The sequence below is a fragment of the Podarcis raffonei genome, chromosome 14, assembly GCF_027172205.1.
Source record: "Podarcis raffonei isolate rPodRaf1 chromosome 14, rPodRaf1.pri, whole genome shotgun sequence".
Taxonomy (NCBI): domain Eukaryota; kingdom Metazoa; phylum Chordata; class Lepidosauria; order Squamata; family Lacertidae; genus Podarcis; species Podarcis raffonei.
In genome coordinates this window covers 44,377,354-44,404,430 of record NC_070615.1, presented here as the reverse complement: position 1 = coordinate 44,404,430, position 27,077 = coordinate 44,377,354, and the positions used below count along the sequence as shown (strand labels likewise).

Sequence of the window (27,077 nt, the reverse complement as noted above, 5' to 3'; positions counted from 1 at the left end):
GCTTTACTGTAGCCATGTGGGATTAAGAGCGTGGAGATGGCAGCTCGCACTCTACCTCAGAAATGCACATATGCATATATCGTACTCTGTTAATATAAAACCAGGAAGTTTGTCTGTGTGTCCAGAATGGCCTCTCTTACCCCTTTTGCTATAGGGCTAATATTAACAATCCTTCAGGAGTCTGAAGATATGTTTAGGAAGAGACTTTATGTAAAGTTATCTTTATTACAGGCAATATTGGTCCATACAATACACAATACTGACATACAAGTGGAATCTTTCAAAATCATCATTTAAACAGCAAAGACCAAGAAACAGAATTTTTAACTACTTGATTTTCAAAAAAAAGTAATACATGTCTCTCTTCCAAGATCCTTTTCAGCAAGTTATATTGAAACATACAAATAGAGAAAAATACCCCATTCAACATATATTGTAGTTAAATGGTTATTTTGCTTTAAATCTTTTAATAAGAAAATCCTTTTATTATAGCAACCTACATAGAGATAAATAGCAAACTTGTTTTAAACAAATCCTCTCCATTAAAACATCTGAAGAATTTTATCCATCATTTTCTTCTGAGCCCAAAACATCTGTTTTTAGAAGCTTACCTTAAAAAGTTTTCAGCTGAAGGACCAACACTAGGGGCTTGCTAGGCATTACAATACCACCCTTCCTGTTATTTTCCAACTTTCTTCTGTCCAACAGAAGGCGAATAAGCACGTAAGACTTCAGGTTGTGTTTTTATTATAACTTCACCATTCTGTTTCATGAGAGCACAGACAGACCTGCCGACTCCCCCCCTACACATCTACTACATTTTGTTCTTCAGGAGGAACAATACAGGCCAATAAAAGCAGAAAAAATCTGCAGCTTCTGTCACATGCTTTTGATTATTGTCAAATTCTGATTTTATGCTTCCTTCTGGCAACACAAATGCATTGTTATAGTGTTAGTTTAAATCTTTAAACAAAAAACTATATTTTCCAAAGTCATTATCATTTGGAGCAATCAAGTGATCTTTTCTGGCTTTGCTCAGCTTCATTCTTAGAACGTGTCTCCGTTCTTCCCATTCACGGAGCTCAGCAGGTCCATGTGCAAATTTACAGTTGTTTCCCTCCACACAAGTACCAGCCATATACCTGTTTAAAAGAAAGAAGTGCAAAAGGTAATGAGCAAAACGTACTACACCCACAATGCTGGCTCAAGACATTTTGCAGCATAAAGCAGAGCACTGGGTGTCCCTCCTCACCACCAGGCGAAACCCAACCCCTCAAGAAGTCTTGGTGTTACCATCAATTCCTGTCTTCACCCAGCCTCCTAAATCCTGTCATGTGAAGCACCCTACATCACGGCACAGCCAGCCCTGTGCAAACATGCAATTTAAAAGACTGTGTGGGGTTGCAAACTTGACCTGGATGGCAGTGATGGGGAGCCTGCAGCCTTCCAGAAGATGTCGGGACTCCAGATCCCACCAGCCCCAGCCAGCATGTCAGGGATGTCAGAAGCTATAATTAGCCAATATCTACCTGCAGAGCCACGGGTTCCCCAACCCCTGCTGAATGGGCCTTGGATTATGAGAATCTCAGCTTCCAACAGCATATAAAGCCCCTGTTCTCCCAGTGCTAGCTGCAGGTGTCAGCCCCCCCCCCACTCCAAACTAATCCAGATAACCTATGTGACCACAGGTACTTTTTGGTCTCTGCCAGTAACTAAAGGGGGGGGGGGAGGATAGGAAGGAGGATAAATAGGGTTGCCTTCAGATGTCTTCTAAAAGTCAGATAGTTGTTTATTTCCTTGACATCTGATGGGAGGGCGTTCCACAGGGAGGGCGCCACTACCGAGAAGGCCTTCTGCCTGGTTCCGTGTAACCTCGCAGGGAGGGAACTGCCAGAAGGCCCTCAGAGCTGGACCTCCGTTGAACGATGGGGTGGAACCCCAACTCAACAACTGGCTTTGTGTCAAGATGAATACCAAGGAGTCAACATGCACCTACCTATCACAAATGCTGAAATAGCCGGTTGGAAAGCGATGCTGCCAGCAGTTTTGGTCATCTTCTGTGTGGAATACTTTCTCTTTATGCTTTTCTGAGGAGATGTGGCCTTGCCATTGTTTCTCACTGTTACAGTTCTTCCCACACATCCAGCAATGGAAGTCCACCTGGTTCAAAAACGGAAGGATGAGCCAACGCAGGAGGACAAGGCACGGTATGCAAATCTGGTTAACCTGAACAACTGATGCCATTTCTCTGGGCATGACCCGTAGAGCTTTGAAAGTGAGATTGTAGCAGGAAAGGAACAATTATTGTCCCCCTGGCAGACCATTAGGCCTGTTCTTTGCCAGCTCCAGTCAAGGTGGGGCTGGTGGCAGGACGGGAAATGGAACACACTGTCTGAACAAGCTTAGCAGTACACACGTAACAAAGGTGTCCACTGCTTTAAGCTTGCAATGACACCTGAGGATATGTGTGTGTGACTTCCCTCAACCCGAAATTAAATATATGATGGGCCTACTGTCACCTAAGGTTCCTCGTCTCTTACCGTAACTTCAGCATAATCTGTTGGCATGTGAATTTGCTTCCCATTTTCCTTGTTCGCTTGAGCAGCTGGGTCCTCCCCTTTTTCCGGCTTTTGGCTCTTCAGCCACATTTCATACAACTGCTCCATGTCTTGAACTAAGTGAGAACAGAGCTAAAATAAGTTTGCAGCAATTAAGTTAAGAGTAAGTAAACTGAAGGGACGCAGGTGGCGCTGTGGGTTAAACCACAGAGTCTAGGACTTGCCGATCAAAAGGTCGGTGGTTCGAATCCCCACAACGGGGTGAGCTCCCGTTGCTCGGTCCCTGCTCCTGCCAACCTAGCAGTTCGAAAGCACGTCAAAGTGCAAGTAGATACCGTATTTTTTGCTCTATAAGACTCACTTTTTCCCTCCAAAAAAGTAAGGGGAAATGTGTGTGCGTCTTATGGAGCGAATACAGGCTGCGCAGCTATCACAGAAGCCAGAACAGCAAGAGGGATTGCTGCTTTCACTGCGCAGCGATTCCTCTTGCTGTTCTGGCTTCTGAGATTCAGAACATTTTTTTTCTTGTTTTCCTCCTCCAAAAACTAGGTGCATCTTGTGGTCTGGTGCGTCTTATAGAGTGAAAAATACGGTAAATAGGTACTGCTCTGGCGAGAAGGTAAACGGCGTTTCCGTGCGCTGCTCTGGTTTGCCAGAAGTGGCTTAGTCATGCTGGCCACATGACCCGGAAGCTGTACGCCGGCTCCCTCGGCCAATAAAGCGAGATGAGCGCCGCAACCCCAGAGTCGGCCACGACTGGACCTAATGGTCAGGGGTCCCTTTACCTTTACCTAAGTAAACTGAACAGGCCAATACTATGAATACGTCGTGGACTCACTGAAAAGGAACAAAGTCCAGATCTTTTATTATGGCGGCATACTTCTCAGGGGAGCAGACGTAGCTCAGTGGTACAGCATCCCTGGGATCTCCAGATAGGGCTGGGAGAGACTCCAGCCTGAAATCCCAGAGAGCTGCTGCCAATCAGAGCTAGATGGACCAATGTTCTGACTCAAGACAGCTTCCGGTGTTTCATGGCTCATCTTCAGGGCAAACTTTGGTTTGGAAAACAAGTCACAGGGACTCAAACCTTATCTGGGTCACCTACTGGAGGAGGGAGGAAGAAACAGGAAATGTCTGGCATGGCCATCTTGGAATGGAAGGAACTGAGGAACTTCTCTCTTTCAGTCCACTTTGCTCCCACCAAACATGGCTCACACTGGCAGGCACAGAGGAGCCCATTCATACAGAGGCGTTTTAATTTTACTTCCAAGTGAACTGACCCAATGCAAAACAAAAAAAGAAAAACCACCTTCCGAAACCGTCTTACAAGACACAATCTTCTGGGATCCGAGCAAGAATGTCGTATGTGCAGGGTTTGACATGCTCTGCTCTTTGCATAGTTAAAACACATGCACACAAGATGTGACTTATCTTCACACGGAAAAAGCGAGGGGTTATGCAAGAAACTGAAACCAACGCTCCTGTGAATCAGCTTCCACCAACTTTGTTTTTTTTAAATGAAAAATTTTAGTTTTCATGGGTGTAAAATGGGTGCTGAGTGTACCCAACGGCATACCCAGAGACGGTCTGCATGGTTATCTAAGAGATTTGTGGAAGGGTTCACACAGAGATTGCAGAGCATCACTACTGTGTAAAAGTCTAATGCAGTCCCACTCAGATAAAATGGCAGATGACATCTATTCCCTGTCATTTTTTTCCTCCACTAGCTTGCCTCAACCCCTAAATCTGCATGCCTCAGTTTTGCATTGCTTGCTGAAACGTTCTAGGATTTGATAAAGTCAAAATACCAACAACATTAACGCAGCATGCCAATTAACTTGCACAGAAGGTGTATAAGGTGAATAACCTAAAGCAGAGTTTGGAAACTGGGTTTATGTGGCATTGAAACAGGACTTATCCAGCCATACTCGCAGACTGTCCTGATCCTATGGATCTGGACACAGACATAATAAAATCAAGGCAGAAAACAAGGAAAACCCATACCTGAGAGCGGGCAAAGGGGATCAAAATGCTAATGGGTTTACAGTGTGCTTTCCTGCATTGTTTAAGTTTACTTACTGCCGTTCTCCTTCATATAAGTCCACATTTCTCGCTCTTCATGACTGTGAGCAAAGGAGCAGTTTCCGACATACTGACATTTCTTGCCCGATGCAATATGATTGCACAGCTAGATAAGGAAGAAATAAGCTGCTCTCAGAGAAGCTGCATTCTGCATGAGGAATAATTTGAAGTCTCTCTCATTCTCTCTCTCTCTCTCTCTCTCTCTCACACACACACACACACACACTCTTACACTTTGCAGAAGATGATACTAGGTGCAACACCTATTTACATAAATTGGTACTGGAGGAACACCTGAGTTTGGTGGATTGTGCCCATTCTTTTTACTGATTTTTAGAAAATCAACAGAGCAACCTTAACATAAAGTAATGTCTGGAATCTTCCAGTTCACTTTCTGCAGACAGCAAGTGCAGCGAAGGGGTTAAAAAAAATGTTAAGCTTTGGGAAAACCTGGGTTCAACTGCCCACTTGGCCATAAAGCTGGTTGGAATGACCTGGCACCAGACTCCAACCTCACAGTGTTGTTGTAAAGATAAAATAGGACACACCTCACCCCCTTGTATATCACCCTGAGCTTCTTAGAGGAAAGGAAGGATGAAAATTCTTGGCATGACCTTCGTGGTCCAGCAATTTATTTTATTCTTAATGCTTACAGCCATGGAACATTTTAACACAAAAGTACAAGATCAACTTCTTCCCACAGATTGTGTAAAAGAAACAAATCTGGATTTTCTGTCTCCAAACGAGTAATGCTAGCACTATGAGGAACACAAAAAAGCCAAGCCCAGATTTTAAAGACATGCTCACATCAAACTGCAAAGGCACTTGCTTCTTTGTAGGAAGTGGGCGAATCGTATTCCACTTCTTACGCTCATTTGACATCACCAGCATCACCCGGCGATCTTTGGTCCATCTGGAAAAAGGACAAGGCTAATCAGGGCAATAACTGAAATTGCACAGCATGGCTGTGGCAGAAGGAAACTCACACCAGGACTTTAGACCCAAACAGTTCCTACAGTACAGCTATCTTCAACCTTTGCAGGCCCAGGACCCACTTTTAAACCAAACATTCATTGGGGGACCCATTTCCTAATATTTTATCATATATTTGCAAGGTGCTGCTATCGTGACCCACCATGGATCAGGCTGCAACCCACCAGCTGAAGACCAGCTCTGTAATACATGCTTTTTTTTTTTTTTTACACAAGGGATGACAAATTGGTTTCCCAGACATTGTTCAATTCCCATCAACCCCAGACAGCATAGTCAATTGTCTGGGATGATGAGAGTTGTAACCAGCAACATCTGCAGGGACAAAGGTTCTCAACCCCGGTTTACGACGAGTGCCGCAAACGTCATAGGATCAAACAGCTTCAAGTTCCCTTTTGGTGAGTGAACGAAGTGTGTCCAGAGGCCCAGTCTCCCGCTAAAGAAATTTCTACGCTCATGCCTCTGCAAAGGGGAACTGGCACAAACCAAAGAACCTGTGTTTAGGGCAAAAGGATTGAGACAGACCTAGCTGAGTTCTATTCAGGTTACACCTAACAAAGATTCATTGAAAGGTCTTCTCCCAGATGCCACCTTGTGACTCTTGAGCAGATTGTGATGCCTGGCCTGCTTTTAGGGTGCAGTCAAGGTTAACAGGTCCAGGAACTCAAACAAAAGGCTGCTGTTCTTCATAAAAGCTTTTTTTAAATAAAACAAGGATACCTTGGTTTAGCTCATGTTTTATCTGCACTAAGACAAACCATTAGCCCAGGGTTCACACAACACACTGAACCAGCAGGCGTCCAGAGGAGACGCAAAACAGCCATAATCTAGACTCCAAGAACTGCATGTTCATGCTAAGCCACTGTTTGGGCTTGATGTTACATGTGAACTGGGTCTGTATGTTACGGTTTTAATACTGGCAACTCTCCAGCTTAGCTGGTGAGAGGAAGTTTTTATCTGGTAAGGACAGCATCGCTGTCACGTTCTGCAACAAGGCAAAATGTATCCTGAAATCCTACCTAAAAGACTTAAGTCCCAACCTAGTGGTTCCCGGCCCGCAACTACCCCAAGGGCATTCCAACAAGCATCCAACCTCAGCAACTTCGTGGGGCAGAGGGGAAACATGTGACTTACGGATGCCTTGCCTTTGCGCTACAGTATTTCTTGTTTTTGTCTGGCTCACTAACTTGGCCATTTCTCCAGCACTGTGCGCACACAAACTTCATTTTCAGATTCAGAGATCCGTGCTTCACTTGGCTGCTGAGAACCTGGAAACAAAACGAAAAGCAAGACCGTTTAGGTTTGCAAAAACAGTCCAACACCCCATAAGCATCCAAGAAGAAAGGAGATAACTGTAAGACTGTCTTTTCCTGTACCAACGCTGCCTGGAAAATTAACATCTACTTCAGAGTGGCTCTTCTGCACCAGGGAAGATTAGGAAAGGGGTGACAAGGGAAACTCTGTACCCAGGAAGCTGCCTAAGTCAGGCTTCCTCAACCTTGGCCCTCCAGATGTTTTTGGCCTACAATGCCCATGACCCCTAGCTAGCAGGACCAGTGGTCAGGGATGCTGGGAATTGTAGTCTCAAAACATCTAGAGGGCCAAGGCTGAGGAAGCCTGGCCTAAGTAGTTTGTGACATTTGTCCATCTATCCCAGTATGGACTTTCCAGGATTTCAGGCAGAGAAGGATAGTTCTCCAGTTCCTGCTATCTGATTCTTTTTCAACTAGAAATGTAAAGAATTGAACCCAAACTTTTGCATCCCAATCCCTGACTCCAATCCCTTGATTTTCATAAGCCAGTGTGCTGCTTGGGGCAATCTGAGAAAAATACCTGTGCTCCATGTGCATTAGACTCCATAGCCTGCCAATATTTTTTTGATTCTTGAACAATAGCCTCATGAGAAATACCTGTGGTGAGGGAGACATGCATTTTAGGCAATTCTGATGTTGCTAACCATTGCACAAGCACTACCGAGACCTCCAAGGCTGATATTTTATGAACATTTCAGTATTACCGATTGACATTTTTTATTTAAAAAAAAAAGTTTAAAACAGTAATATAAAGATGTTGCCATATCTGATGTGCAGAACAACCTGCATGCATTATTCTACTCCCAGGTTAAGCGTAGCTTTCCACAAGCAGTCGATTTAGAATAAACATTAACCTTATAAGAGACTGAATCATTTTAAGACAGCTCTTCTGCTTGAGCACAATCGGTTTGGAGAAAGTTTACCAGTATCAGGGCACACCTGAAATCTGGCAAGGATGTCTGCAGAAGGCACTGGCATTAGTTGAGTCTTAGCAAGGAAATGTGCTCTGGAATGTTCATTAATCAGAAAACCTTACTGACTAATAAGACAAGCCTATGCTTGTGTATTCAGAATAGAAATATGCCACACTATGTTCAGCAGGGCTAACTCCCAAGTAATTGTGCACATGACTGCAGTTTAAAAACACAAAAGCAAAACCACTAAAAACACGCAGCAAGACTTTGCTCTTGCCTACTGCAGTTATACTTCACAGACACATATTTAAGGGATGTGGCTGCAATGCACCCGTCCTCATGGTCAGGAAGGTGTGTCGTGTTTTACATCACCCGGGAGTTGGAGTGGGAAGACCTCTCTCAAGTTCCAGAGGGGTTAAGCAGTCTGTAAAAATGAACTCTGGCCATGCACAAAGATGTTTTTAGCACCCATTGTTGCACCAGACTTACCTGTCTTACTCTGCATTATCCACACTTGGAGCTCTACAAGACTGTGAGCATAGAAACACTCGTCATCCCGTGAACAGCCATAACGAACTTCATGCCGGCACAAATCTAGCTGACACTGAGCGTGAAAAGGTCGTATCTTAGAATACTTTACTGTCGTTTCCTGCAGAATGTGGACAAGGCACCTAGTTGTTGTTTTAAAAAAGGTGAGTGTCAGTAAAAGAAAGTTTCGGAAAAGCCGCTTCAAAAGATTTTTGGTTTAGGCAATGAATATTTAAGCCACCAACACCAGAAAGGGGTTTATATGCTCCAATTTAAATAAACAGGAGACTCCTGTCAACATTCACTGTGGTCTACCACGGTTTCTTCTTGCAGTGTTGCAGAACCTGCAAAACCCATCACCTTAACCAAGCTGAACCTGATTAAATTTGCTTTAATCAATAATACACACCAGGTGTGGGGAGCCTTTGGCCCTCCAGAGGTTGCTGCGCTATGGCTCCCATCATCCCTGGCTATCAGTCATGCTTGCTAGAGCAACATCTGGAGAGTCAAAGGTTCCCCACACCTACTTTATAACAATTCATCCTACTTAGCATTTGTTTATTACAGAGATGAGGTGTTGGGACTGAGAAGGTGATTTATTTACTCATTCATAGGAATAATTATATACCACCCACACATAAAATATCAGGGCACAATACAGGGGGAAGGGAACGCATTAAGGCAGCAAGAAACAATCACTAAAATGACTAGCTACTCAAGAGAATTTGAGACAACTGCACGGGCCTGCCAGCATCAAAAATAATCTCCAGGAGACACATGATAATGAAAAGCACAGGCAGGCAAACTAAGGCCCAGGGGCCAGATCTGGCCCAATCACCTTCTCAATCCGGCCCGCGGATGGTCCGGGAATCAGCATGTTTTTACGTGAGTAGAATGTGTCCTTTTATTTAAAACGCATCTCTGTGTTATTTGTGGGACATAGGAATTCATTCCCCCCCCCCCAAAAAAAATGTAGCCCAGCCCCTCACAAGGTCTGAGGGACAGTGTACCGGCCCCCTGCTGAAAAGGTTTGCTGACCCCTGGCCAAAAGCAAGGATATCTCTGCCAAATCTCTTGTGGAAGAGTCTTCTACAGCGTGGGACTGGCAACGCTGAATGTCCGATGTCTGGCCGAGGCCAGCTGGGCCTCTGTATCACTGAGGGCAACCAACAGCAGCCCTGCAGATGATCTCCGTGACTGAGTTGGGACACAGTGGCTCAGGCAGTCCTCAAGGGACCCTGAACCCACATTGTTCAAGGGCTTTGCATAGCAAGACAAGATCCTTGGGCCTGGGCAGCTTCCTTAAGGACACCTAGTGCATTTATGGCAAAGGAGACTTTTCAGATGGGAGCTTCCTGATCTGTAGCCTAGTCACTATACTACTCCTGGTCCTGTTGTATCATTTGATTCAGGATTCTAGGAAGCAGGCCAGAGTATTTGATCCACCAAGCCCAGTCCCAGATGGGCAGGCGCTCTCTCAGCAGACGCCCTCCCCATTACCAGCTACCACGAGCCTTTATTTTAGCTGGGGATGCCAGAGATTGAGCCTGGCATGCAGAGCAGCTGCTCTACCACCGAGCCACAGCCCCCTCCCCATAACTCTTGCTTCAGGCTCACCTGATTGGGGAAACATCTAACATGTGTTCCAGGTCTGTAACACTACGATCCACCTGTACAGCTGACAGAAATCACCCCTGTTCCCACTGAATCCAAGGAAAGCTCGAATCAACACAAAATGTTAGAGGGCCACGAGCCAACCACTGGGGGAACTAAACAGGCCTCGAAATAAAAATGAGTAGGATTTGGAACCTAAATGCAGTTGTTTTTCAACAGCACAATGTATCTATGTGACAAAATGCAGCAGACCCACAATGGCTCCTGAATTCAACCTGACTGCCATGTATAAAGAAACGTTTTCATAGTTGCTATGGCTGAAGCAATCTAGTTATGCATGGAGGAAGGCCCAGATAGGGACATAGGAAGCTGTCTTAGAGTCAGACCACTGGCCCATCTTGCTCAGTACTGTCTACACTGACTGGCAGCAGCTATCCAGGGTTTCAGGCAGGGCTCTCTCCCAGCCCAAACCGGGCGAGAGATATCACTGGGGATTTGAACAAGGACCTTTTGGATGCAAAGCAGAGCTACAGTCCACACAATTTATTTAACAGTTAAGGGAAACTAGAACACACAAATGCATCTATAATACACACAGAGAGGTATTTTAAAATTCAGGAGACACAAGATATAGGGATTATCGACGTACTTGTTGTCTTCAAAGTCGTGCTTAGCAGGGTGAGAGCAGTAAGAGGCGTTGTCCTTGTTTTTGCTTATTATTCTTGGTTTATGCTCAAAACATTTCTGAAAAACAAGAACAAAGTGCTTTATAACAAGAAGAGGGGGAAAGGCACCTGCCTGCTATCAGCAAACTCAGGTACCAACAGAACTGAAGCCATTCAAGAACTGGAGGGAGGAATGAGCAGGCTCTAGAGAACCCTGGAAGCTTGCAGAAGTAAAAAAGCACCTTTTAAAAACCCAACCACCTAAGGAGACCCAAACTACACTGCATTGCAGCTCCAACTTGTACAAAGCCTAACAAGGAAGTCGTAACTACTAAAAGTGGGGACTAGAGGTGTAAGTCAGGACATTCCACTTCAAAAAGTTAATTACAGTGGTACCTCGGGTTACATACGCTTCAGGTTACAGATGCTTCAGGTTACAGACTCCGCTAACCCAGAAATAGTACCTCGGGTTAAGAACTTTGCTTCAGGATGAGAACAGAAATCGTGCTCCAGCGGTGCGGCAGCAGCGGGAGGCCCCATTAGCTAAAGTGGTGCTTCAGGTTAAGAAGAGTTTCAGGTTAAGAACGGACCTCCGGAACGAATTAAGTACTTAACCCGAGGTACCACTGTATTCCTGGAAGTTCACCTAGCACGGGGCTGGGGAAGAGGACCCACTGGGGGAAATTTTGATAGGCAGGTAGGGCAATCTAACTCTTAATCACCTGAGGCTGCCCACCTTGTAAAGAAAGAATAGGAGGCACATTCGAAGTATGCTCCAGATTTTTCAATTTCTTCTTTTGCAGCCTGGGCCTAAGTTTAAGCAGAGGTGCAAAAGGTAGATTCCTGCAGCCAAGCTCAGTGGGGCTTGAATTAGTCACCAGGTTTAAAAGACTCACAACAAGAGCCGCTTTGCAGCTTCGCCTTTACCTGGACTATGCCTGGCCTCACAAATGATATGGGGCAGGTGGACATGGGTTTGGAGGGGGGGATGGCCTCAGAGGCCAAATTAGGACCCCTGCAGATTCTAATTAGGTCCCTCAATCCTGACACAGCACAACTGTGCTGCATGAAATTCCTTTGCCTGGTTCTGCTTAGCGATTGTCGATACGCACCTCACAAAGAAACATGAACTGCCCGTGATGTTCCTGCAGGAGTCGGGACACGGTCAACCTAATCTCTCCACTGCCTTCAAAGAGAGCTTCGCGACTGAAGGCCCCTTTGCGTTCCAGAGTCCACACATCTATTTCTTCTTGGCAGTAAGCAAAGGTGCAATGGCCAGGATATCTGCACTCTTCTTCAGCAGCAACATCTGGAAAACAACGGGACATTAAAGTGAGCTTGGAAAGCCTTTACGCGGCATTGACCCTCCTTTCACCCTCACTCATGGCTGTACAGCCTCTGCTTCATTCTGGACCACTGGATGGAAACATCCTGCATCTGCCCAGCGATACAGCCCCAGCCCCACATTTTGTTTTAGGCCAGAGTTACAGAAAGTGGTTATGTTCTCCTGATCTTTTATTTCCCTTCTCTTCCCTCCCCCCTCCCCTTTTATGAAGATTACCCACTCTGAGACCCCACAGCTAATTCTCCCCTGGCCTCCTTGCTGGCCCAAGTAGGACCAATTCAGCCAGCTAGCCCTGGGGATTATCTAATGCTTATTTTCCCTAAATTGATTTCTGAATTTTGAATTTTATTGTTATCCATGTTTTTATACTGTATGATATGCTGCTTTTACAATTAAGTGTTTCAAATTTGTTGTTAGCCGCCCTGAGCCCCGTTTCAGGAAGGGCGGGGTATAAATAAAAATTTATTATTATTATTACCAGACGGCTGGATGTCGCACCTGAATTCTTACCCACACCTAACCACACACCTAATTTCAGAAGCAGCCAGACAGTGATAAGCCAGCTTTTCTTTAGCCACCCAAAGAAACGGATATGAGAGTGGCTATGCTCTGCCTCCAGTAATGTTTCTGAATACGTTGCTGGAAGCTGCTGGAGGGGAGAGGACTCTCGTGCTCAAGTCCTGCTTGTGCATTTCCCATAAACATCTGCTTGGCTACCGTGAGAACAGGATGCTGGACTGGATGGGGCCATTGGCCTGATCCAGCAGGCTTTTCTTATGCAGGCAATTGGCTAGCTTCTAGCTTCAGTTTTTCTTTTGAGAAGTGGAAATAACCACATCAATTTGCAGGGGTTGTCACAGAAATAATGGTGGAAATACTGCTACCCACATCGAGTCTTCAGGAAAGAATGGGCTACAAATGAATGAGATGAAAATGCATATACCCACAAGCGAAAATCCTCACCTTTACATATATAATACGGTCCCACATACTGTGTTTTTGTTGGCCTTGGCCTAATTTTCTTCCATGATTTATCTTCAGAGTTCTTTATTCTACCTACTAAGATATCCTTCTTACACATGTGCTCTAGACTGGGAAGGTAAGTATAATCCAATACTTTTGGACCTAGAAGAAAACAACAGGGAGTGGCTTAAAAAGTTTTCTTGTTATTCACAGCCATTAATTGTAGAACTGAAGGAGGCCAAACAGGGAGGTGACCAACCTCAGCTCAGCTTTTAACTTGCATCCATCTACTAGAAAGCTAGATCAATAGCTGTGCTTTTGCAAGGCCCCTGTTTTTGGATTCTCCCCAGCCCACAAAGAACAAAGGGTAGCTCGGACACCATGTCAAACCAGGGTTTAGCATTAAACATGCATGAGCTGTCAAGAGCTTTGGGATCTCATCCTTCTCGGCTCAAAAACTTCCCTCTTTGGCACAGAAATCCCTCTTTCAAACAATAGACTGATGGCAGCAAACTACAGTTTGCCCAACACCAGGACAGGAGGGAAGGAACTGCTGTGTCCAAGGGGAGGAAGTGTCAAATCCTAAGGATCTTGACTACTAATCCATCAGACAGAGATATTAAAAAAAAATTAAAAGCATAAAAAAGAACATGTTGCACTACTGATTCATAGGAGAAGGCAAAGTTCTTAGGCATGTCTAGACTAGAGCTTTTTGCAGAATGGTTATAAGATTAACAAAAATTATTTTAAACCAAAGAATGATTATTATTCATAGGGAGGACAAGTATCATAAACCTAATTTAATTCACTCTGACCAAAGTAGCCTAGTCTGATTGAAGAAAATTTTAAATTTGTATTTTTTTGTTTGGGGCTACTCTGTTGGTCATCCTGAGAACATAAACTCCTGACGAAGGTGCACAGTATAAATTGGCTTTCACCTGCAGATGTTGTTAGACTACAGATGTAGTCGGACTACAACTCCCTGCAGAGGTTGTTGGACTACAACTCCCATCAGCTCAAGTTGGCACTGTAATGGGAGCTGCATGCCAACAACGTCTGAAGGGCACCAGGTTGGAGAAGGCTGGTATAACTTATGAAAGTAAAAAGTGATGCTCTTCAGGGTCGCCATTGCACAGAAGTTAAATTATATTGTCCGCTCACAGCAAGTGCTTTAAGGATGCTTTTAGGATCCGAACAAGCAATAAAAAGGTAAGCTAAGGTGATGGAAACAGTTGCAAGCCCTCGTCCATCTATCAAGTATTTTAGTCCTCATCCTAGTCAAGAGAAGCAGAAAAGCATTGATACAGACTCCTGCTATGGTCACTTCAGCTCCCCCCCACCCCAAGTTAAGTCATCAACTGCTTATGGTCCTTACCCTTTTTGATAAAGCATGACTGGCAGGCCTGTCTTAGCTCATGTGTGTTTTCCAAGGGATTTCTTGCAACTAGGGAGGGTGTTGTCGACACAGGTATACTAGGGGGTCCACTGCCAAACACACTAGAATAGTCATTTCGACCTGGGCTGGAAATCCCAATGTAGTTCTCGGACCCAAACAAACTTGTAGGCCCATTCATCTGCCAGAAGGAACAAAACTGGTTTTTTAAAAAAGCATTCCATCATCCTCATTGTCACTACATTTTTATCCCAACGACCCTCCAAGAAGCTCAGGGCAGTGCACATGGCTCTCCCCGCTGAGAGAGAAAGCAGTTGGCTCAAGGCCACCCAGTGAGTTTTGAGTCTAAGTGGGAATTTGAACCCAGGTCCCCATGGTCTCAAGCTCATTTGCTAAAAGGAGAATGAACAAACCAGCGACTCAAAGGGATGAATGCTGGAACTGCAAAGCATTTAGAAAGTTTGTAAAGGTACTTACAAGTCGAAGCGGAGAATTACTGTTTAACGCTGACGTGACATCTCTAGGAACAGAATTGGGTATATCTGTTGGGATCAAGAAAGTCACAGTTTGGGCACACATTTCATAGCTAGGGGAAGTGCAAAGGGCAATGGCAATCGGTCAGGTGAAGCAGACATGCTTCATCCTTGCACAGAACCCCGCCAACTCAACCAAGTGTCTTGGCAAGGAGACCCCCAAATTAGTGTGCTACAAGGGGGCAAATTGTCCCTTGGAGAATTAGGCCACTCTGCTCCAAACCATTACAGAGAGGATGAACCCCACCTCAGCCGATACAGGGATAGTATATTGTGCTGCAGCAAACAGGAATGAGAGGAGTATGGAAGACTTGCCACTGCTCAGGAACGACAGTCCCCTCCATGATTAGGTAAAGAGGAAGGCCGGACAATCAGAGAGACATTCCTTAGGCTCTCCTGCAGTTGCAAGTAAGATGCCCACTCATTGTTCTGGGTAAGTAAACTGAGGGTGTGTGTGTGTGTGTGTGTGTGTGTCCCTGTCGTTGAATCCAACAATAACATTGAGAGTGGGAAGAGAAACAGAAAACAGAAATTACTGCAAGCATTCCTTCTCCTTGGAGATGCAAGGGTATCCTGTGAAGTGAGTTACTCTACCTATTACAGAGGTCCTTACAGGTCCACAGAGGCTATCAGAAGTTTAAGAAGCACTGAAGGCAGCAGCTACCTCCATGCAAAAGTATGAGGCCCCTTACATGGAAGCTGCCATCTTTTAACTTTAGTTTCTATAATGGGAAAAATTGCACTCAGTGGTGAAGCATCTGCCTAGCATGCAGAAGGTCCTGGGGTTCAATCCCTGGCATCTCCAGGTAGGGCTGGGAGAGACCTCACCCTGAGGTGCTGCCAGCCAGGGTAGAGAATACAGAGCTAGATGGGCCAAAGGTCTAACTCAGTAAAAGGCAGATTCCTCTGCTCCCAATCCAAAATGGCAACAACAGTGAACTACTTCACAATTCTGTTAGGAAGTAGAGACTGCAAAGCATTCTGCTATATCAGAAATTATGAACACTGGGTCCAATGAGCCCCACAGCACTACATTCTACTATTTCTTAGTAAGGTAAAGGCTGCTTAGATGATACAGGCTTTACCTAACAGGGTTTGGTGAATTAAGCCTAGCCTTACCTCTTTTGGAATCACTGATTGAGAAAGTAGTTAAAGAGGAACAAAAGCTGTCCAGGCCAGAAACCAAAGGCTGGGAATACATTTCTGAAAAAGAGGCGGCAGGAACAAATCCAGGCCCGACTGACAATGTCCCGAGCAAAGGCGTAGAGAAAGGTATGCTGGGAGCCATGGTGGCTGTTGGGATGGCTCCTCGGACAACCGTGCTGGGCTGGGAAGAGAGAAGAAAGTTATTTGCTACTAAATGCAGGTAATCGATCTTTCACTTTTTGTGATCTGGTTTTTGTTTTAAGCCTTCTCTGTTGAAGTAGTGCTAGAGCTGGTCTATACATGGAATTATTTTCATCGTGGGAATTGGCATCTGCTGGCTGCCATGGCTGGGAGCGAGGAGGTTCACAACAGGAGTGGCACCAACATGAGTTCCTGTTCATGATATCACTAGGCAGAGCAATTGCTTCGCATGCAGAGAGTCCAAGACTCAATCTCTAGCATACTCCAATTTGAAAAAAGACAGATAGCAGGATTTGTAGAAGACCCTCTTCTGCCAAAGACCTAGGAGAACTGCTGCCAATCAGTAGAAAACTTTAGGCTGAAAACATCAAAGCCCTGACTCTGTATAAATCAGATTCTTACACCCATATTCCAGGCGAAGTGGTAGAACTCTTCCCTTCCCCACAATGACAAAGGACCTGTCCCTGAATTCATCTGCTTAGAAGATTCCAAATAGCATATTCTATAAAAGATTTGTGACCCCAGAGAGCTGCTGCCAGTTAGAGCAGACAATTCTGGGCTAGATCATCCAGCAGTACGATTACATTTAAGGTCATTTCAAGGAGGGAATGCCCTGTGGCAAAATTGAAATGCAGAACGGCTCCAACAGACCAATGCGAAGAGGCATGCAAGTCCAGACCTTGAAATCTTGCAAGACTAATATTGCTACCCAGGGTCCTAAACTTGCAAATATTTATGAATTCATGCTTCAATAAATGGCAAGAGAAGCAATAGGAATAGGTGGAGTCAGCAGCGCTTCTTTAAAATGTGCTTTAATACACTGTATCTTTGTACAAAGCAGCCTCAAAATCCAGCGAGATTAATACTTAAGCTTAAGTAATTTTTAATACCAAACCTCTTGCTCTACTGAGACACTTAGAGGCACATCAGTCTGAAGGTATCACAATTTAAGGCTGCAACACATACGTATAACACTGTGTTCCTTCTGTTGTTTTTATAAGAATAAATGAAAGCCGACTCACCATGACACTTTCCCCAGAATCAGAAACGGAATCAAGCAACTCATCTAGCTCATCTCCAATTATATCATCTCCATCCATGCAGTCTAAACAGACTTCAGGTACAATGAAAGATCCTCCATTTGCCAGAGAGGTGGCAGCGAGTGAACTCTTCTCGGCTGGAAGGGTGATCAGAGACGCCATTGGCAATGGAGACAGATCGCTTGAAACTTCAGGTGTAAAACTGGAAGGGGAGGAGGAGGAAGAAAGAATCTTTTCCTTCCAATTGGAAAAATCTGAAACAGATTTCGATTGGGGAAGAGAGGCATCTTAGAACAGGGATTCTCAGGGATGGAGGCAAACCTCCCAAAGGAGGCACAGAAAGAAAGAAAAAAGCTTTGGAAGCTGTCTACCAATGGAAGCTGGTCCATGAGAGCAAATGGGTCACTGTCCCACCAACCTCAACCTGCCCTCTCCTGTATGCCTTCGATGAAGAATCCATGGGGGGTGCTGACTGTCAGCTTCCTCCTCATTAGTCTCAGTGTTGCCCTGGTAGTACTAAGGGGGAAGGGCAAAGCTAAAATTAACTGGCTCTGCCTGTCATTAACTCTGGCTCCACCTAATGTTTTCCTCCCTGCCTTCTGCCATAGCCAATGGGAACAAGACACCATTGCTACCACCTCCTTCCTGAACCCTCATGACATGGCCCTGACCTGTGGACTAAAGGCCAGTCTGACCCCGGGCTGCTTCTCTCTCTGCCCCCAGCAACAGTCAAAGTGTCCCACCTCACTTGTCATGCCAATTTTCAACCATTCATGGAAAACATTGGCAATCATCAAGCACGCACAGAGCTTAAATTGCAAAACTCTTCTGAACCCCTCTGCCTCAGCTAGGGACTAATTTCCAAGGTCCTAAAAGAGGATGACTATTTATGAATGGGAAATAAGTGCAGCATGTGAATGTCTTCCCCCAGAACAGAGGCAAAGGCCCACATTGTTTAGGTGGCCAGGCTCCCAGGGCAAGCTTGGCTAGCGCTTAAGAGAACGCAGACATTTGAGCAACACATGTTGAACTGCAAGCGGGAACATCTCAAGGAACACATCCACAGGGAGCCCGTGCATTTGGCAGGTGCATTCAGAGACAGGTAACGTCTCTTATGTTTCAGCCAATCATCAGGGGATCGGCAGCAATCTGCTTGCCTATCTGGAAGACAATGTACAAGCTGGGAGGATGCAAGGGTTTCTCCCTCACAATGGAAAACGAAAGGCTAACTTCCATGGAGATTCCCCAAACAAAGAAAAAGCAGGCAGGAGACAGCTCCCAAGAGCTGTCTGAAATGAAATCTGACCACGTTGAAAGCAGAACTTTTATATAACATTCCCCTTTAAATCCAGGAAGCCTCACCTGATTCAATATCTTCTATAGAAGTATTTGAACTCTGCAAGCAAGCAAAATATCTGTCATCAGGATGTTTGCACAGCAAATGCCTCAGGCAGGCATTTTTCTTTTAAAAACGCAAGCACACAGGCTACTAGGAACCCAAAAGCCATTTCCTCTGCATGCTTACACCAAATCAAAGCTTACATCAAAATCATTTTTGCACTGTTCAACAGCGTTGGCTCTAACCCAAATATTAAGGGGAATCATATATCTCTTTTTCAGTGTACGGACAGGAAAATGAATTCTAGCAAAAGAACTCACTTCACACATGGAAGGCACAATACCTTACCTTACTTGATACTTCTCCAGAAACAGGGTTTGGGGAAGGCTGCAATTAAGCATACCATCATAAATAACCAACACAGAAGAGAAAGCTTACAAAACCAGTATGTAAAAAATGCTTCTACTTACTTTTGCTCTAACATAGGCTTTTCTTATTTTTAATCCGAGTTTCTGAGCAAGTTCTTGGGTTAATTTTATTACACTTTCGTCCTGTTTTTAGAAAAAAGATAATCCAATCTAAGGAACTTCTGCATAGAAAGGTTCTCAAGTTTTTCATGCAGCAGTGTAACCCATAAATACCCCCACCCTTACTCACTAGCATGTGATCAAGACTTTGCCTGCAACCTCTGTCTCAGGACTCTATAGGGTTGGAATGGGTAAGTGCCACATGACATCATACACTCGCCAAAGGCTAAGTGTGAGCTGCTTGATGGCCGGCCGTGCTTACTGGATTACTGCTACGCTAAAAGTCTATGGACAAAATCCCAAGCTCCCCTAGTAGGGCAACACCCAGGAAAAATATTCTACTGCACATTGTTCCCACAAACACAGGCAATGACCACTGAATGCCATTTCATTTGCCAATACAGTACGTGATCTGCTTACTTGCGGCACCGCGAGAGAGCACTTAGCAACTGCATCATAGGCCTCCTTGTATCTTCCCAATTCTTTTAAGGCTTTAGATTTCCGGTAGAGAGCTCTGAAATTGTTTTCGTTCAGTTTTAAAACTATCCCACAATCTTCCAAAACTTTATCATGCAAGCCCTGCAACAAACAAACAGGCTTAGATTCACTATTAGAATTGAGGACTGAAGAAATGAAATCGCGTCTGGGGCGGTGTTACCAGCGGACGGGGGAGAAACACACTTAATATACCACATACTATTTTCTAGACCAGGGCTGGGGAACCTCTGACTCTCTGGGTGATGCTGAACTACAACTCCCATCAGCCAATGGCCAAGAGTGATGGGAGTTGTAGTTTGAGAACATCTGGAGGACAAATGGTTCCCCACACCTGTTTTAGGTGGTGCATAGGGTGGCAACATGTGGAAGACCAGGGAGGGAAATGAACTACTGATATACTGGATCTCTGAGTTCTTCTGATCACAAAAAGATAAGTGGTATTTCATGTTGTGAAACCCCAGCTAAGCTTTCCACCTCCATCACTTAGCAGTTAAGTATGAAGCAAGAATCTGACAGCTTTCAGTATCAAAGCTATATTCCTGGGCTGGATCATAAATTAAAATCCAGCTCCCTGAGAGGTACCATGTGGTCCCCGATAGGTTAAACTAGATGCAAAAAAAAAATTTAAGCCTCTGTGACAAGTGGTTCCTTAAGCTGCTGACCAACCATCCCTCAATAGCTTCTCAGAAAGGAAATTCAGCTCTTGATCAGGCTTGGAAATATCTACCCAGTTTCTTAATACAGCACTTATTAATAAAAAAAAATCTTTTCCACCCTTCTGGTGTCCACACACCACTCACCTTCTTTGAATAACATGCTATGCGATTAACATGCAGCTTCTCTAATATTTCGTCAGAAATGTGAATCCCTTCAGAATTGGCATAATCTGCTATGTTTAAGGCTTCTGAGTAGTGGTTCAGCGATCCTTCCCACTTGCCTTCACGGTACTCATCGTTCCCTTCATTAAACAGATTTTTAACAAGCTCTCGTATAAATATCTGAAACACATTTTTAAAAAGAAAATGAATTTATTAGATTTCTTACCTGCCCTGCACTATGAGGTCCCAAGGGCAGGTTACAACAGTACAATAACACAATTATAAAAAAATAAGCAATCCAAACAAAAACAAGACAAAACTATACCGATTATACAAGGGAGGTTGGTCCCCCAAAACAAAACACCTTAACTATCAAAGGTGAGGGTAAGCTGTAGAATGAAGATGCTAGACACGCCTCTGCAAAGAGAACATTTCACAATTTTGCGTTACGTGCTCCTAGGCAGATTCATATGTTCGAAAATGCAATAGTCACCTTCTAAAGTGGGACTAGCTGTCTTTTTTTTCAAGCAGCACCAGCTGTTTACCAGCCCCTTCTGATGCAACTACGACTGAAGTCCCTTAGCAGGAACTGCTGACAAAGCAGTTGAGCAAAAAAAAACCAGGAGATTAAAAAGGTAAAAACAACAGCACAGGCTCAGGCTCAGGGCCTCTCCCATGGTTTAGGACAGGGATCGGCAAGGTTTACCTTGCCTGGGCCGGTTCACTCCAGCGGAGATCCCTCCATGGGCCGGATCGCGCATGCGCATGAGCACACACAGCTGCGATTTCTGGCGTCTGTGCATGCGCAGATGCGGTTTCCGGCACCACAGAAGCGAGTCCCCACACCGCGCTGCACCGGTTTAACACAGAGTGCAGGGACTCATCAAGCGGGCGGCTCAGTCGGGGGCGGCTCGGGGGCCGGTTAACTACCCTCGCAGGCCGCTTGTGGTTTGCCTACCCCTGGTTTAGGAGAAGTGACTTCAGGTTCCCGGACAGAAGAAAGGCAATACACTAGAGGAAGGGAACCTTTTGCAGAACAAGGCCAAATTCCCTGCAGTGGTGAGCAGAGCAATACACCAAACCTTTGACATTTATTGCCTATTTTCTACATCACAGCAAGAGGTATATTGCTATCCTCACCGTCGTGTTCTGGATTACATCTCTCTCAGTGAGCTGCCTCACATCAAACTGGAATAGTGATGTTTTTCACCAAGCATAACCAAACAATAAAGGAAGAATTTAAATCACGTTTTACAAGTCCAAAGAAAGTAATGACTCCCACCCACTGCAGAGTCCCTTATGTCTCTGGTAGAGAAGTTCATAAACGAGCACCATTACCTCATATTGTTCTTGAGTCCCTGGGTAAGGTAAAGTAGACCTGGAGGGTGGGGAGAGAGAGAGAGAGAGAGAGAGAGAGAGAGAGAGTAAAATACAAACAGAGAGTCAGATCTTACCCAGGTCTTGTTCAAAGAGAGGTTTACACATTCAAAAAACTTGCCAGTCAGCTATAGGAATGGTAATACATAAATGTTTCCATTCTTAAAGGTACTGTATTTCTCATCAACTGACTTTCTAGTCTCTGCAACTTAAATCCTCTTCTGGGCTCAGTTTCCGGCAATCTGCAGAGTCCAGAGTTTATCCCTCAATTGATCAGTTAGGCTAATGGATCAGAAGACTGTGGAGCTTTTAAAATGCAACCAATTAGCTACACTCTGGAATCCACTGCAACAGGCACATAAGTTCTTGCCAGTGGCAAACTGGGTCCTGAAGAGCAGCAGACTATTTTTTAAAAGTACCTTTAAGTGCAGCATCTGCTTTGGATGACAAGGCCTGGAAAGCTCTGCATAGCTCAAAAATGCTGTAGAAATCATTCAGCCCAGAGTTAAGACTACTGGCTAAGAGTGTGACCTACAAGTCAGGAAATGCCCATTGCAGATCTCATCTCAGCCATGCACTCTTAAGCAAAACACTATCCTCTTGGCCTGAGGGCTTACACCCAATAATAGTGTCCTACCTATGGACACTATTGTGGAAAGGGCTACTAAGGTAATGTACGTGAAGTGTTCTTGACACTTGAAAATAAAATATTTACGTACACACACAAGTATTTTATGTTAAATCAGACGTGGAGAACCTGTGGCCCTCCAGAATATCATAAGTAATTAATTAATTAAAATTCTACACTGCCCTTCATCTGAAGATCACAGCGTGGTTTATAATGTAAAAACACAAAAATACATACCACAATAACAACCAAAAACAATATCCTCACACACACACACACACACAGAGTTGAAAAGGCCATAGACTGTTTAATTAGCCAAAGGCCTGGGGGAACATGGATGTCTTTGCCTGGTGCCTAAAGATATGTACCATATTTTTCATTCTATAAGACTCACTTTTTCCCTCCTAAAAAGTAAGGGGAGATGTGTGTGCGTCTTATGGAGCGAATGCAGGCTGCGCAGCTATCCCAGAAGCCAGAACAGCGAGAGGGAGTGCTGCGCTGTTCTGGCTTCTGGGGTTCAGAATATTTTTTTCCTGGCTTTCCTCCAAAAACTTGGTGCGTCTTATAGAGTGAAAAATACGGTAACGGTCGGGTAAGTCCCCTTGGGGAGAGCATTCCACAAACGGGAAGCCACTGCAGAAAAGGCCCGTTCTCATGTTGTCACCCTCCGGACCTCTTATGGAGGAGGCACATGAAGAATGGCCTCAGATGATGATTGAAGGGTCCAGGTGGGTTCAGATACTGCTGAACTACAACTCTCATCAGTCCCCACAAGCATGGCCAATGCCTAGGGATGATGGAAAATGTAGTCAAGCAACATCTGAAGGGTCACACCTATGTTAGACAATCAAGCTATTTTAGAATGTGTTTAAGAGAAAAAGAGAAGAAAGAGGACAAAAGCAGCAAAACTCAGAGGGCTGAGATGCCAAATCTCAAGACCTCAACTTTGGATTTTCACCCCTGTCATATATTGACTGAAGCATCAGGAACTGACCTCAGTGGCTGCTTGAGAACAGCATATGGCTTAAATAACCCTGACCATAGGGATAAAGTTGAAAAAGACTGAAGGGGAGCTTTCCTCAAAGCAGAGATGCTCTTTAGTAACATGCTCCAGGGCATGAGCTGCCGCTCTGGCTGAAGGGGGAGCATGTCTCTCTGACAGGGGCCCACAATTTAATACAAGCTGGGAGAGCCCCCTTGAGCCTATGGAGAAGGTTTTTCTGCATCCCTCTGCATGTGCAGAGGAAAACTACCTTTGCACTTGAAAATTTTAATTTCTTTACACCCAAACCCTCTCCCCCTCCAAAAAAAAAATGGAAAGGAGATGGAAACATGGTACTGCCTACAGTGATACTGCTGAGCCTGGACAAACCAAGACAGACAGCACAATCCTCTGCATCTTTACTCAGAAGTTCAGTCGCACTGGGTCCGACAGGTTTATTCCCAAGTAAGTGAGCACAGGATTGCAACCTAAGGAGCATTCTTCTCAAAGGCACATGGGACACAGCCAGTATCAAGCAATGTGCTGCTCATGTGAAAGGGCAAAGCTCGATAACTGTTTGATATGACAACCCCCCTTTTTCTAAAGCATCATGTTAATTTAAACCAATGCTACCAATCAAACATAACCCATCCACCACACAGGTTTCTAGTCACCAAGGTCTTACTGTATAAACTGCAGCCCTTTCTTAATCTCCTGCAGTCTGATGCTTCTATCCACGGAAACATTGGACATGTTATCATGAACACCCAATTCTTCAGCGTGCAGCTTCTGCAACAGAAATGACAGCGGGTTGTTGGCTTGTATATCAAGCTGTTGGGAGTAATTTATGGACGAGAAGAACAATTTTAATCTCTGAAAAATACAGGCTATAGGTTAGTTCACTAAACCAAAGCTTGGTGCTACAGGAATTAGCCTAGCCTCTCTCCTAAGCTCAAGTGCTTCCCCCCACACCCTTCCTCTTCAGGCACGGCTGCAAGAAGGAATGTGGAAGCTTTCACTGCAATTTCTGAGTGACCACAGTTTGCCATGTTGCTCAAATTCTGAAGCCCTGTGGTTAGTTTAACTGCAATTAGTAAAAAAAAAAAAAGGAACTTCAAACCATTGTTAATAAAATCCATTAACCATAGTTTGTGGTCAGAAGATATGTTCAACTGCAGTTAATCTCCTCCATGCAGAAAGCCTAGGCTTCTTGTGACACTAAATCATGGTTTACCTTTACATCTGAATACAGCTTATGTGTTCACAAAATATAAGTAGATAACGTTTAAAAGGAATTCGGCTTAACACATGACACCACCCAACAGCACATAGATACAAATACACCAAACTGGTTAAAAAAAGACTCCAGAACTGTCCATTGGACAAAAATCAATTAAATCTCATGTAATTATTTTCCCCCCAATGCACGAAAGCAACAACATAGCAGACAGTTCCAGAATGATCAACAAGAGATTGGTATGGTCTCCTTGCACATCACAATATAACCAAGTTAATGACAACTTTGGTTTCTTTGTTCCTCCTTACAAGCACACAAGAGAAACAACGCACAATACATGGCTTATCATTATATCAAACCAGGGATTATGATTTGTTTCATTCTAAACAAACTACATTAGTAAGCAGACTCAGAATGCACCCCACTGCCTCTACCCAAGTATGCTCTTCAGTAGTACCTGGAGGGGTGGGAAAGGGAAAAGACCTCTCAGTGAGGACCTACAGGTAGAAACAGTAAACTGCCCCCAGCAGACTCAGACTCTCCCCATTAGTAAGGAAAGAACAAACCATTAAATTTGGTGTACATGAAAACTGGGCCAATGAAATATTTCTGAAATGCAGCCATAAGTAGTAGCACAATGGAATGAATCATTATAAAGCAGTGTTTCTAAATCGGTCGGTGTATGAAGATCTTAGGGAGGGGGATGTATGTGTTTCTAAAAATATGTGCAATATAAGTAAAAAATTAAAAGTCACAAAATTTAAATCCATTTCATAAAATAAAAAGGAGAGCCAGGTTTAAAAGTGTGTGGGGGATTTTTTATGGTAGCTAAAGGAGGGCAAGGGGTAGAAACACTGATTTTAGAGAGAAAGAATTATCTGCAATTATACATATCTGGTTTGGATAGAAATTCTGACTTTCAAGCTTAGGGTAACAACTGACTTGTCAGGAATTGACAGCAGTCTCAGTTCCAAATTAACTTCCAAAGCAGTCTGTACCAAATGGAGCCATCATTGTCAACTGATTGAATTAGAAATGATTAGTAGATACTCAGAAATCCCACACCTGCTCTTCTGCACACATCACAAGAATTCTGAGCTGTTTCTTAGAACTGCACTGGAATTCCTCATGCTGAGGCTTCATGGAAGAAGGCAGGCAACAGTAAACACCAGACTCTCAACTACTAGATGGGCTGCTACAATCCCCTGTATAGAATTATTGTGCTTGCAATTATAAAATCATTGACAATTCCTAGGCAAACAATCACAACAAAGAGTGGCACCAGCACATTGAGAAGAGTCACTTTTTATTCCATTATTGCAAAAACAAATTTAGAAGGGGGGCCCTGCATAACCCTGTTAACTATCAAGAGAGAGGAACTATACCTGACAAAGGGAACGTTTGATGCAAGCAACCTGTTACCAAATTAGCACAAGAGAGGAGCAGGGGCAAAGAAGTTAGAATGGTGCACCAGAAGGTACCAATTTTGTGTTTTAACCCTCAGTAAATTGGTGTCAACACTGAATTAGGCAACTTTCTAAAATGTCACTCTTCGTGGCAATCATAAACTAACCTCTCACATTTCCAAGGTCCCGATAAAGGTAGCTTTGGTTGTGCATGGGGCAGGAAACCTGTGTTCCTCCAAACACAGGACTACAATGCCTTTTGCTGGCTGGGGCTGATGGGAGGTGGAGTCCAACAGGTTTCTCATCCCTGCTGTAGTGTATGAAATCAGTTAGGCAAACCACTTCATGCATCAGTGGAAGCGAGTTCTGGCCCACAGAAACTTATTATTACAATAAATGTGTTAGTTGCTAAAATGCCACTAGACTCTAGAATTTTTTTGGCTAGAAACCGAATAATAATAATAATTCCAATTGCTGCAACATAAAACTGAAACTGTTATGAGAAAAATGTGAGCGCACAAAAAACTTCCTCAGAGTTACTATTTTATACTGTTCTTTTTTAAAGTGCAGAAACGCTTTTGTATTGTCATGTGGTTCAGACATATGACATTATTTTATACTGTTTAACGCTGAAACCACCACTGTTCAGCCCACGAGGGCAGAATAAACTGCTTGAGGTACATAGAAGTCTCTCTTATACATTGTATCCATTTTAAAATTGACTGGAGAGTTCTAGACAGCAAACCTGCCTCCGGGTACAGTAGGAAGATTCAAGATACTGCACTCATTTTGAGATAGGAAAATAATCTAATAATCCCATGAAAGGTCTGCCTCTGCATATATTCAGTTTTAATGGAGAACAGCAGCATCAAAAAATGAGCTAAAAGAGAAGCCTGACTGATGGGCAGAGTATTTTTTACAGCTTCAGTTTACAGTATTGTGCAGTAATTCCTAAAGCAGTTTCTATTTCAGTTTTGCTT

General features: G+C 44.1%; 1 protein-coding gene across 4 annotated transcripts in view; it reads right to left on the bottom strand.

Moving 5' to 3' along the window:
* Positions 1-205: 205 nt before the first annotated feature.
* The window catches only part of ZC3H7A (zinc finger CCCH-type containing 7A), a 28,930-nt gene continuing 2,058 nt past the window's right edge, over positions 206-27,077 (bottom strand). The window contains exons 2-24 of one of the 4 annotated variants that reach the window (XM_053364201.1): positions 24,140-24,243; positions 23,146-23,259; positions 21,806-21,845; positions 20,450-20,647; positions 19,572-19,730; positions 19,095-19,175; positions 18,973-19,011; positions 18,648-18,681; positions 17,268-17,539; positions 16,018-16,225; positions 14,843-14,907; positions 14,348-14,546; positions 12,973-13,134; positions 11,777-11,973; positions 10,649-10,743; positions 8,347-8,528; positions 7,464-7,540; positions 6,765-6,898; positions 5,448-5,553; positions 4,638-4,746; positions 2,541-2,674; positions 1,997-2,160; positions 206-1,142 (exon numbers count right to left, since the gene is read on the bottom strand). In XM_053364201.1, coding sequence (XP_053220176.1) covers positions 953-1,142; positions 1,997-2,160; positions 2,541-2,674; positions 4,638-4,746; positions 5,448-5,553; positions 6,765-6,898; positions 7,464-7,540; positions 8,347-8,528; positions 10,649-10,743; positions 11,777-11,973; positions 12,973-13,134; positions 14,348-14,546; positions 14,843-14,907; positions 16,018-16,225; positions 17,268-17,539; positions 18,648-18,681; positions 18,973-19,011; positions 19,095-19,175; positions 19,572-19,730; positions 20,450-20,647; positions 21,806-21,845; positions 23,146-23,259; positions 24,140-24,207 — 3,027 coding nt within the window. In that variant the 5' untranslated portion in view covers positions 24,208-24,243 and the 3' untranslated portion in view covers positions 206-952. The remainder of the gene's footprint in view (positions 1,143-1,996; positions 2,161-2,540; positions 2,675-4,637; positions 4,747-5,447; positions 5,554-6,764; positions 6,899-7,463; positions 7,541-8,346; positions 8,529-10,648; positions 10,744-11,776; positions 11,974-12,972; positions 13,135-14,347; positions 14,547-14,842; positions 14,908-16,017; positions 16,226-17,267; positions 17,540-18,647; positions 18,682-18,972; positions 19,012-19,094; positions 19,176-19,571; positions 19,731-20,449; positions 20,648-21,805; positions 21,846-23,145; positions 23,260-24,139; positions 24,244-27,077) is intronic. The other 3 variants (XM_053364202.1, XM_053364199.1, XM_053364200.1) reach the window with 3 other exon arrangements.